The following is a 12315-nucleotide window of genomic DNA, read 5'->3' as shown; positions in this document are numbered from 1 at the left end:
CCTTCAGCCATGATCTGGGCAAATGTGGGTTGCCGTCTGCGCGGTTGGAATCGTTTAGCGCAATCCGCAATCGTAGTGACATGAGGGCCCTCACAGACGATGCACCTGGGAGAACAGGGGTGGGCTTCAGCGGGGTTCACTGTGCCGCAGCTGGAGCAACGGGGACCAGCTTGAGCGTTCGAATTCGGGCACACATCTGGCCTGTGTCCGGCCTGCCAACATGCTGTGCAGGCCTCTGTGTTCCTCCGAAACGGCTTGCAGCGATAGGTCCCTGTAGCGGATCCAATAGGGTACTTGCATGCCGTCGAAGAGAATTTGAACCATATAGGAAGAGTTCAACCTTTTGGCGTCCAGTATTTTAAGAGCCGGGTTGTAGTTGCAAATGCTGTTCATGATCTGCTCTGGAGTATTGTCCTCGGGAATGTTTAAGATTACACCGACAACGGTGTTGGCTGGTGCAGAGACGTGAGCTGCAATTTCATACTGCTGTCCACGGAGCGTGAGGGAGTTGATGTTGATGTTCATTTTCGCTCGGTCCTCTGATGGGGTGCTGATGATGACGTAGTTGGCGACCTGGGTAATTCTTATCTGGTCATCTCGGTTAGGGGCTAATCCAGCTTGAGCCTGGATGACGTCAGCTAGAGTTGCTTGTGCGAGAGACGTTAACGCTAGTCCGCCGCGTGGGTGTAAGATAATTTTGACGTCGGAAGCTGGCAGTGGGGAAGCAGGTGGCTGGCGCTTCGGAGGGCGCCGGCGGCCGTGTTGTGCTGCGCGCATTGAGCCTGGAGTATTCATCATGTTTGTGGAGCCTTGTTCCGCGGCGTGCAAGACTTGTTGGCGGTGCCGGATGGTGGCCCAGCCAGGCTTCTGAAACTCAGCGGGGTCCATCTCTTCACCTTCGACGACGTTTTCCATGCTGGAGAATTGAGCGGCGTCGCTGCGCCGCAGCCGGTAGAGTGGAACGCCGCCGCTGCGGCTCAGGCGAGCTAGATGGAATCGCGAGGCCGAAGTAGGCCTAGCGCGGTCGGTGGCGTGGTCGCACTTTCAGATGGTTGTAACTGTCCGGTGGGCACTCCGATGTCCAAGATATTGGATCCCGGGAATCTGTGTGACACAGCGATCCTCGTGGTACCAATCTTGAGAGCGGGGGTGTCAATATACTAAAGAAACGAGGGGCTAAAGACGGAGCCGGTGTGAAGGGCATCCGCCGAGGACAGCTCGTGCGCACGAGCTCCTATCGGCAGGAAGAACACAAAGCGAATTCTCCTCGAGAACGTAAGCCTCCCGTTTGATACAAATCTTTGGCCTGGCTTGCTTGCATCTCACCAGGACATCCATGCCCTCCGAGACGATACGGCCTACCTCGTCGTCAGGGACTAGCTAGCTTAGAGACGTTCCGGACGTAGGACAGCACTTGTCATGTGTCAAGGGCACCCCCTGAGGGGATGCATCAAAACCCCCGAAAACAAGAAAAAAAAATCCTGCCATCTCCACGAAGTGAATGATGATGAGGGGCGAAGCTAAAATGCTTATCGGTAAAACCGTGAAACATTCGCCCGCACATCATATAAAGACTCGACACGTCAAGCTTACCACCGGAGCGCTCCGTTGACAAGCCCGTCGACGACGTCGATGTTTGTGGTGATTATGTAGGGCTTGTTTGGGACGATGAGAATCTCCATGGGTAAGTCGGCGAATTCGGTGTGTGACATTTTAGCCACCTTGGCCGTCGCCTTCTGCAGACCGTCTTGTGTCGCGTACGTGTATTGAGCTCGCAGGCGAGGAACGACAACCTCTTCTTCCTCTCCTCCTCGTTGGGTAGCAACGAACGCGTTGGACATTTTGACCTCTTCGGCCAATCTTTGGTTGGCCAATCCCTAGGGGGATCCTGCCACAATCATCATTAATGTGCCCGATACAGCAGCAACGAGGAACGGGACAGGGCCAGAGCAAGAGGAGCTTCGCCCCTAAAAGAACAGAAACGCCAGTTTGAACGGCGCGCCAGGAGAGCACAAATGAGCGAACGCCAGCGCCGAAACCCTGAGGCATCATGGTCAAATATGGCAGCGCACTGGTCAGCCAGTTAGAGAACGCCGCGCAGGAGACCAGTGGGTGTGTGGGTGTGCGTGAGTGTGTGTGCGCATGCACGGGGCGACGCGCCGACAGCGGGGCCGATTCAGGCGTCGTCCAAACCAGGGCAAACCGCCCGCGGCCGACTTGCCCAGACTTGTCCCGCCGCAGTGTCGCCTCTCCTTTTGCGTCGCGGCGGCTCGGCCGAATCCTGCATCGGGTGAACGACCAGAAACGGGAATGTCGCCACTCGGCTTGAGGCGATCTCGCGGAGACGGCGTGGGCGTCGTCCTCCCTTTCCCCATCGTGCCGGCTCGGCTGACTCACCGCTTCGCTACCATTCGTCGGATTTCAAACTTCAGCCAGTGAGAGTCCTGATTGGAGCGATTCAAACTTCTCGGGGCCACACTTAATCACAGTTGAAGTCAGGATATTTGTGATCGGGGTCCTCAGTCCAAGACTCCGTTGGTACGGCCTGTCTTCGCCCTTTCCGCATTCCAACAGTGTGTGCGTGCGTGTGTGTGTGTGTGTGTGTGTGTGTGTGTGTGTGTGTGTGTGTGTGCGTGTGTGCGTGTGTGTGTGTGTGTGTGTGTGTGTGTGCATGTGTGCGTGTGTGCGTGCGTGCGTGTGTGTGTGTGTTGCAACCAGCTGTTGCACCTCACATGGATTTCGCAACTTGCCGCTGAACGTTCTGCATGACTGCAGGTCCGGATCTTAATGCCTGCAGATGTTCACATTTATCCCTAAGTGGACTGTGCTAGCACGTCGTACAACCCGAGACAACCGGCTGCGTGAATTCCGCGTCTGTAGCGCGAGCTGTTCTGTGCTTCCCATTTGAGGCGTTGACGCAGAACTGTTTTCTTTTTTTCGCGGCCTCCTCACGTGCCGTTAGCCCAGCTCAAGCTTCGACAACGTCATGCGACTGGACCAAGCTCAAGATTAAATAGCTTTACTATTAAGAGCGGCTCAGAGCGGCTCGGTTGCAGAAGTAAGGCATATGCAAGCGAGCGAGCGAACGAACGGACGACCGAACGAACGTGCGAACGAGCAAGAGAACGAGCGAGTGAACTAGCTGACTAACGAGCGAACGAACGAACGAATGAATGAGTGAGCTGGCGAGCCAACGAGTGAACGAACGAACGAACGAACGAACAAACGCTGACGTGATGTCCAAAGCCAACGCTAGGATTAACCGAAAGGAAATAATGCTGTGCACCTGGAAAGCGATAATGTTTCATAGTTGAATAAGATATACGCCGACTTCAGAAGGCGATGTACCCATGGGTTCGTTTCCCATCAAAATACGCGTTTTAGGGGTGAAGGCACGTAGGGGCTCGGGCTGTGGGCGTCTCATGTCATCACCATGTCACGTCGTCGTCCTCTCATGCTGTCGTATTTTCATTTAGTCACGGTACTAAAACACCCAGACACTCGGTTTCTAACGCCTCGCGCTAGAACGTTGCACCTCCACAAGCTAAAACGCGTACTAAAAGAACTTACCGGGACAGTCGTTTTCCAACGCCTCACGCTACTTAGCATACTTCTTAGCTTTCTACGGCGTGTGACACGAAGGCAAATTACGGCCAGTCTCTCCTTCATTTAATTGCTTAAATATGAATCAGTGCAAGAGAGGGCGCCACCAACTCAGCAAGCGCGCTATTGCCCCTCCCCCGGTGTTTCTCCGGCGCCCAGTGAGCGCACGCCGTGTGGCAAGATGCAGACTTACAATCTACGAATACTCTTATACACTGCATGCTTCACCCCTCCCCAGGTTTGACGTTAGTGGAGATGGCCCGGGATTTTTTTCTTTCCATATAGACGTTTTCTGTTCGCGTTGGACAACATACGGCCGGGTTAAACAGCTCCGCTGTTCTTAAGAAAAACCAACTTACCAACAAATACAAGGCGTCTAAAAGTGTGTCGTCCAGCATCCAGTCGGGGTAACCAATCATAGTTGTCAGAGATCTTAACTGTAAATATAGCAAAAAAATATGGGTTAGATTTGTATATTATGAGAAAGAAGGGGCAGCAAAAAAATGGCCGCGTGTCGGCTTCTTTAGTTCCATTGCCGAGTAGATTCCTCCCTTCGCTTTCCCGCTCACCTCTCATTCTGTTCCTCTCCCGTCACGCTCCTCCCAAGGTAAACACGCTAAAGATTTGCTCAAGTCGATTTAAATTTACCGCGTTCCACTGCTCCAGGACGGGTACCTCAATGCCAGGTACGGCGGATACGCGCGTGAATCAAGGCGCCCTACTTCAACGTTTATAGAGCCACGTCACCCTTTTCCACGTGCTTTCCAAGTGGAATGTGGAACCTATCTAGTACAACCTCTCGTAACTGTTGCCGTTTGATTTCTTAAAATGCCGCCAGGAGCTATGGCGGCGCGTGCGACAGCAGGCGAAGGAGGGAATTTTTTTTCTGCAGTGGATAAATTATTTCATTTGCCATAGCAAAAATAAAGTATACATAATTTTTTTTATAAAGGAACACTGCAAATGTCACTTCTGTGTCGATTTTCTGCCTCACATTTGCGTAATCTTGTGTTCTTGTTTAACGATGGTGACAAGTATGAACATTGCCACCGGAATTGCACGTTTAGATTTGGCTGCGGGTAAATAAACCCATTGGGCAACTTCTGTTTCACTTTGGCCGGGTGGCAAAATCGAGTTACTGACAGGCAGACAAACAGATATACAGACAGACCAAAATTTTCACGTTTAAGTAGCCCTAGACATACTATCGTCTTTAAAAATAAATATGTGCTTTCCGGTTACATATCCGAACAATTCAAATTCACTTCAAAGCCTTGATATGGCATCCGTTCTTAGAAATTTAAGCCGAATATTCTCTTACTCTCATAAAGACTTCCTCTTTCGTAGTGGTGCTCATCCAGGTGTTGTTCTGCACAACATCCATAAAACTGTAATTGACATATGCCATCATCTTCAAAACCTGTGGAGAATTCGACAAGATGTAACTGACTGCTTTGTGCGCTCGAATGCCTTAGCACAAAAACATAACACTTACGTCTTCTTTGAAGGTTTTGTTAAATTTGGCCTTTATGTAAAAGTTAGCGACACCAGTGTACATGACGTCGGTGTGAAGCAGTTGATGGACGCATTGCAGGCTTAAATTGCTGGGAAGCCTGACACTTTCTGCTTCTTCACTTTCACTCTCTTCTGTTGGCGTGAAATGAAGTAAAGGCGTGCTGTTTCTATAATTCTCGTATATTTTGTTCAGCTGCGTTCCTACTGCTTCCGCCATTTTTCGGATGAATGTCCAGAAGATGTAGTTAATGAGCGTCTCCCTGGGGAATAAGAAAACAAAGTTTACTTTTGTGATGAAAGACGTGAGAAGCTACTTAATTAATTAGGACAACGCTCATTTCAAATTTATGTTTATCTACCTATAAAGCTATTAAGACAAGTGCTCTCCCCACGCCCCACCACAGGCGACCTCGGGTAGACAGGTGCAGACATCGCTGAACTAGTATGGCATAATTTTGGAGTTGGTCAAAATTTTTGGGGGGTGACCGACCCACGAGAGCTTAAAGAAAAATGTTGGAAAGATTCTTTTAGAACTTTTTTTAAGAATTTGCAAATTCTAAGGTTTCAAAGTACGTGCTCTGACTACTCGGTATGCAGCCAAGGTAGTACAGGCAGAAGGGAGGAAGGAATCTTTCAACATCTGTCACACAATTTTTCCTGTTTAAATATTTTTTGTAAACATATGGTTAACTAAAATCCCTATCCTCTTACTTTTCTCAAAGCCGCGCCTAAAACAGACAAAATTTTAACGTAACATTCAGAACAGCGAGCGCAGCTTCGCGTGTACATGAGTAGCGTTGCAGCATTGAAGAGTTGTACGTTGTACGTAGCAGTGCGTACGCTGTCCAAGCGGGACGCCCAAGTTTTTGCAGTACGCTACGGAACGTTCGCTACGCGATGATGCTAGCATCGACGGACACAGCTGAAACTGTGCGAAATTCCACTGGCAAAGAGCCTTCGCGGCATGACCATTTTCGAGCCCACCTTTTGCGGTTTTAGCACTCAGGCACTTTGGAGCACTTAGCACCTCCATGCATTAAGTAAATTAAAGTATTAAGTAAATTCTTTGACATTCGTAATAGAGGCGTGGCCATCTGTCGAAATAGTTTGGAGAGAACTGGGACAAAGCATTGCTGTGCAAATTTATGACTTCGCTTAAAATAGCTGGACTCTGCTGCTTCAAGAAACAAACAATCTGCCTACTATTTCGGGTTTCCGTGGCCACGTGTATCCATCTATGGTAGATCATCCTGTGCACTCTCCGGCGCCTCCGGGCAGGGCGGCCATGTATGTAGCGGTGGGTTACCCGCAAATTCAACTTCCCTTAGAACTGTGGTCTTACTCGTATCAGGAGGTAATGGCAGTCGCAGTCCAATTTACAATGGCAACAGTGGTTGTCGTGTTTTTACCTGAGGCAAGCAGGTGGCTCTCCCTCGCTCAATAATTTGCGCTGGCTATTAGCTATTCCTCAGCAACACCCAGGGTGCCCAATTTTCTTTGGTGGGTGGGGACTTTAATGCGCCTCATTCCGATTGGGGTTACCCAGTATCAAGCCTCGTGGCAGGCGTGTGCGGGACGTGTTTGCGGACACTTCATTCATGCTGCTCAACCGGACTGGCGCAACGACACCTGTGGTACAGTATTCTCGCGGGGCGCCTAGCGCACCGGACCTTACGTAGTGGCTGGGTCTTGGCACACCTTTATGTCACCTGGACCCCGATTGCTGGGAAAGCGTTTACTACCCCATCATCATAGGACTATACTCGTTGCGGGCCCGCCGACTGCATCACAAGTGCTGCGTCGGGAATGGGGCAGCTTCCAGTCTAGGCTGGCTTTCCTGTCTGTGTAGGCGGCAACAGACCTTGTCGACAGGAAACGAATGGCGCTCAATTGTGTCACTACTACCACATGATTGGATATAGATCGGCCTGCGCCAGATGTCGGTCTTTTGTATAGTGTGTGTGTTGCCACTGTTGGCTTGGAGATGCATGCCGAGAAGGCGAAGCTGGGAGACCCGGGGGATTGGTTGTCCGTCCAGCATTACCTGAATGGTGGTCAGGGGAGTGGGTCTAATTCTAGGTGGAGGAAGCTTGAGTAGGAGTGCTCATTTAGTGGCTGAGCAAGTCAAGCCTGCTTGTGCAGCAAGACGGGAGACTGTGGCAGCTCCTGCTGAGAATGTGGCCTCTATGTGGGGGCCGCTGCCTTGAGTGACCCAAAGCGTAATGTCGTCCGCGTATATTGTCGAATGGAACGACGGTACATTTTCCAGAGTATTAGCGAGAGGGAGCATGGCGAGATTGAATAGTAGAGGCGAAAGAACGGCCCCTTGTAGGGTGCCTCTGTTGAGCATGTCAAAAATGTTTGATTTGACGGTGCCCAGTCGGAGAGTGGCGGTGCGATCAGAGGGGAAATTGCGGATGTAAGTGTATGTTCGATCGGCTAGGTGTAGTGTGTTGATGGAGCTAAGATTTGCGGAGTGCCCTACCTGATCAAATGCCTTATGGAGATCTAAGGCGAGGGTTGCCGCATAGTCTCTGGCGGGGAAGGGGGGGGGGGGGTGTTGTAGAATATCATGGTGGATTTGCAGAAGGGCGTCCTGAGTGGACAGTCCATGGCGGAAGCCACTATCCTCACGACGAGAAAGGAACCCCTCCGGCGCCGCACACGTGCTCCAAATCCACGGTGTGCTGTCACCCTCCCCCCGGGTCTTACCCGCACCAGAAGGTCGTGCTTAGGAGGGTTGGGGTGGGGGTGGCCTTAACTACCACCGTGACCCGCAAACGGCGTCACTTTCGAGATTCTTTTGAAAACCTCTATTTCCCAGTTTGCCACCGCAGCGATTGGATGGCTGACATCCACCTCTTGCTGCGGTCCTGCAGCGCCTTGCGCCCCACGAGGATTCGCCATCTTGTGGCCTTGGGCCTCCGCATAGACCACGCATCCGCATACACCATGTGGCTACATAGGCCTCATCATCGTTCCCGCCTTGACTTAATTTGCAAAGTGAACATTTTTATGTTCATTTAATCAACTTTAGTGATCATCAAGTCATACCCCCGCATCTATGCCCTGTGGCAAAATAAACGCGCTTAAAAAACAATTAACTTTACTCACGTATTGACGTGGACATCCAACACAAGACTACATTTTCAATCAAGTCACGCTCGGGTTAGTTCTTCGTCTACTTACCTTCTGGTGCACTTCATCAAGTTCACTGCTTCCTCGAAGTAGTCGATATACTGAACCAAGACTACTGTGCTTTCATTGATGGTAATATTTAGGCCCTCAAAGTCTCTTTGAAGAATTTCGGCCATTGAAATCTGTCGGGGAGGAAAGAGTGGTATATACTCAGTTTTGATTTTCTGCACATAAACATTATTAGGGCCTTTATTCCCTTCTTCCAATCCCTGTAGGGTAGCATGTATATTGGCTACATGTCGACAGACTTCTCTGCATTCATCTAATAAAGAGCTCTCTCTCATAAACAATTTAACCCCCTTTCACTGCTTGTCTGTCGCTCCTTTGGCTCCGTCCTTACTCTTCCTTCAGGTGTGTCCCTACTCTCCCATGGATGGTCTCCTCTCACTACTTCCGTGCTATGGAATGTTTCGTGCTATGAAACATTTTCTTCCCGCCCTCTCACACACGATCTCTGTTGGCAGACACTTCCCGGCCCTCCCCCCCCCCCTCTGGAATGCATTCGGGGCGTGTATACAGGGGCGAGAGGTAAATAGGTAAATATCGAGAGGTAAAAAATGGCATTAGCTTTAAAGGAGACTGACACCAATTTTCAGCATTAATATAATGGCACAGTTCGCTTCCTTTACTCAACAGAATACCCTGGCTGAAATATGAGCGGCCTGCGACGCGAAGAACATACTCTAATTGGATCTCATTTATCGAGCCGACGGAACAGCACACGGAGCGGCACTCAGCAAATGGACATCAGCGTGACATCATCTCGTGGTAGCCAAAAGAAGTGACGCGGAAAGCGTTCGTCAAAAACTCGTGAAGTCAATTCACGCGCGCGGCCCGTGAGCGGCGACTGGGTGCCGGCGCATTCACAAACGGGTGCACGTAGCGAGAGATACAGGCATAACCGCTGCCCAGAAAGGCACTGTTGGCAAAAATAAAGTTCCACACACGCGAAAGGAAGCGATAACATAGTTCGAAATTGCAATAGAAGTCACCATCAGGGCTTTTATTGAAAGCGGTCATCGAATTTCCGCCACAGTGGTTGGCCTAGCACCTTCGGTACACTCAGCCGTTCAGCTCCGGCGGCGGTGCGATCGAAACAACGCCCCCATCGGCCTCCGCAGTGTTTTGACGTCCTCAAAAAGCGGTGAGGTTATGCCGGGCTTCTGTCATTTGCGTATTTCGGGTTAAAAGCGCGGGAAATTGAAACAAACTTTTTTCAGGCCATTCAATGTGATTAATTATCGCGCGAGAAGAATTTAACGTGCTGTGACAGGTTCTTCAGACCATTAAAGGAGCCATGAAGACAAAACACACGTTTGGTTCATTCAAAAGACGTCCCCATTAGAATCATACTGACACCAGTTTTAACGTAAACTTAGCTCAAATAAGCTATACAATTAGGAAAAAATTACACAATCTTCCCGTAGGGGAACACTGAGTATATAGTATGCAAAGCAGGGGGTCGATTCAAGTGCCTATTAGTTTTCAGTTCGTCGTTTCCGTTAGGTTGAGGTACGTAGCTACCGTTATATTTACAGTTTGGTTACCATAGTAACTACCACCATTTTCACTTACCGGAACTACGAAATGGGAAATTGCGTTCTCCCTTGTCGTTGTTGCGCCGTCCACACCCCCACTGCGCATGCTCGGCTTGCTGAATGCCCGGTGGTGTCTTACCCTTTAATGGCTCCTGAAGCGACAGTGCTACCGGTGTCTTCCTGGGCCAGCCCGAGATGAGCCGAGCATGCGCAGTGGGGGTGTGGACGGAGCCACAACAAGGGAGAGACATAGCCCCGTCCATGAGATGCTGGAGCGACAGTGTTGCCGGTGTCTTCCTGGACCGGCACGAGACGAGCACGCTTCCCCTTAAAGGGCTCCTGGAGCGGCAGTGTTGCCGGTGTCTTCCTGGGCCGGTGGATGGACGGACGATGGAGCCGAGAGCAAGAGATGCTTTGCATCTAAAAGGGAATGTCCATGCGACACACACGCTCATTTCCCGCAACAGAACCTATGATGTCCTACCAGCCTGCTCTGCGATTGGCGGAGGACGGCAAAAGCAAGTGCAAATTAGGCAGAGCTTATAAGCTTGCCGAACGAGCTATTTGCGCTTAAACTTAGGGCACATTCTTTTCTAAGCCGTAAGAAGGGTGGGACAGACAGTGGAAGTTACGAAAGCACATGTAGACTTAGAAGTACTGATGCGTACTGCTTTTGTGATACTGCGCGCACTAAGCTTGGTTTAGCTGCACAGCACTGCCGTGGTTTGGGGTTTTCTCGGACGTATTTGGCCGATTGACGCAAGCAACGGTGTCTTACGTGACCATATCTGTCGAGCGAGCACTATGTTTCACGAAACGATTATTTTCTCTCAGAACAAAAACAAGCCAGGTTTAAATACGATCAAAAACAAACCAAAGGCAGAAAACGGCTTGTCACGGTATGCTGGAGCCATCTAGGTTCAGTAACGTAAACAAACGCGCGAACGCCGCCGTAAGGTATACCTCGATGCCAGTGCCCCCGTACAGGGTGGAGACACACTTTCAACGGTCCCGTGTCGCCGCAATTGGGTCAACGTGCTCAACGTGTTGTTCTTTTCGTTACCCACGAGACCCAGCAACGTGAAACAGATAACATGATTCAAACTTCGTCAGTAAACCGCGTTGCGGCGATAATTTTAGTGCGGTTTTGATACAATGACTTGCTTCGGCGGCGATTGAGTGACCCAAAATGGCGGCGCCAGCATATACGTGTCTCCACCCTGTACAGCAGACGCGAGAATCAAGGCACCCTTGGCTGCAAAGCGGTCGATTCCTGTGACGTCATTGGAGACCACGAAAAGACACGATTTAGCGGAAAAATCAAAATTTTAACTTCAATTTATGACTTTCTCAGTGAATAAAGTATGATTTGTATTCGGACAAGTGCTGGGGGCCCTATAAAACACGAAATCTTTCGAATAAAACAAACTTGTATTTTTTTTCATGGCTCCTTTAAGCATCGATAAAAGCAATAAAATGAAACATAAAATTTTCGTGTCAGTACTCCTTTAAGTGCATGGTAAGGTGGTGGGATGTGGGTCCGCTCGCTTCTGGGTTGGTTCTTTTGGTGTTGGCCATGATTGCGGAAAGCTTCGCGTTCCCCCAAGATTGTCATTTCGACAAAAGGGTAGCTGATTTGTTGTCTTAATCACGTGAAGAGGGTGAACAGGATTTACTTTGTACAGCCAAGCTGTGTATGGATATGATCGACCAGATCGTCTTCGGTTACAGACTGAGAGTACACCAATATTTTTAGCCTGCGCAACATTAAAAATATCAACATGGCTGATGATTACTATACCCCATAATGTGAAATTTGTGCCCAGCGCGAACTGCAGTCTTCTGAGTGATGGCGCAAAGCTTCTGCGTCTCAGGAAAAGATCACGTGATGAGCGAAGGCACGACGGCGCGCGCTACTCTGCAGTTATCTCGCAGCGCGTCGGCGCCGCCGTGCATGTTGTTGCAAATAGGGTTTGAACCTCCCGCGCAAATTACAGCGATGGTAAGCTTCTGGGTCGGCGGTGCGAGCCGCGTCTCAGGAAGTGATCGCAATCTGCGTCTCGGGAAAGGACCGCGAACTGCGTCTGAGGAAGTAAACGCGACATCGTGGAGTGCGTGACGGCACGCACTACAATGGCTGTATCTCACAGCGTGTTGCCAGCGCCCAGAAGGTATCACTGACTAACCCTCCCACTTTCGCCATGCGTAGCCCGGGGAACGTCTCACACCGCTGCGGCATAGCACCCCCCCCCCCCTCACACTTTCACCACACGCCTCCTCAGTTTGCTCTCTGTTTTCGGTCCTGTCTACGCTCGCTCGGTGACTAGGACAACGCCGCCGTTAAACTCAGTAGTGGGCGCCGAAGTGCAGGGCAACAGGTCATAGGGCCTCCAAATCTTGAAAAAAAAATTTCACCATCTTCCCGGAGTGGAACCTTGAGTAGTATGCGAAGCAGCCATGG

At 50.3% G+C, this 12315-nt stretch overlaps 1 protein-coding gene across 1 annotated transcript in view; it reads right to left on the bottom strand.

Moving 5' to 3' along the window:
- The window catches only part of LOC144166014 (neprilysin-2-like), a 98677-nt gene that overhangs the window by 48944 nt on the left and 37418 nt on the right, over positions 1 to 12315 (bottom strand). Inside the window, exons 9-12 of the mRNA XM_077695682.1 lie at positions 8308 to 8438; positions 5099 to 5378; positions 4925 to 5023; positions 3963 to 4040 (exon numbers count right to left, since the gene is read on the bottom strand). Coding sequence (XP_077551808.1) covers positions 3963 to 4040; positions 4925 to 5023; positions 5099 to 5378; positions 8308 to 8438 — 588 coding nt within the window. The remainder of the gene's footprint in view (positions 1 to 3962; positions 4041 to 4924; positions 5024 to 5098; positions 5379 to 8307; positions 8439 to 12315) is intronic.

This window comes from Haemaphysalis longicornis, unplaced genomic scaffold (assembly GCF_048455015.1).
Source record: "Haemaphysalis longicornis isolate Haplotype H1 unplaced genomic scaffold, Haemaphysalis longicornis Haplotype H1 scaffold_155, whole genome shotgun sequence".
Classification (NCBI taxonomy): domain Eukaryota; kingdom Metazoa; phylum Arthropoda; class Arachnida; order Ixodida; family Ixodidae; genus Haemaphysalis; species Haemaphysalis longicornis.
The sequence above is the reverse complement of the archived record's forward strand: the minus strand, read 5'-3'. Positions and strand labels throughout refer to the sequence as shown.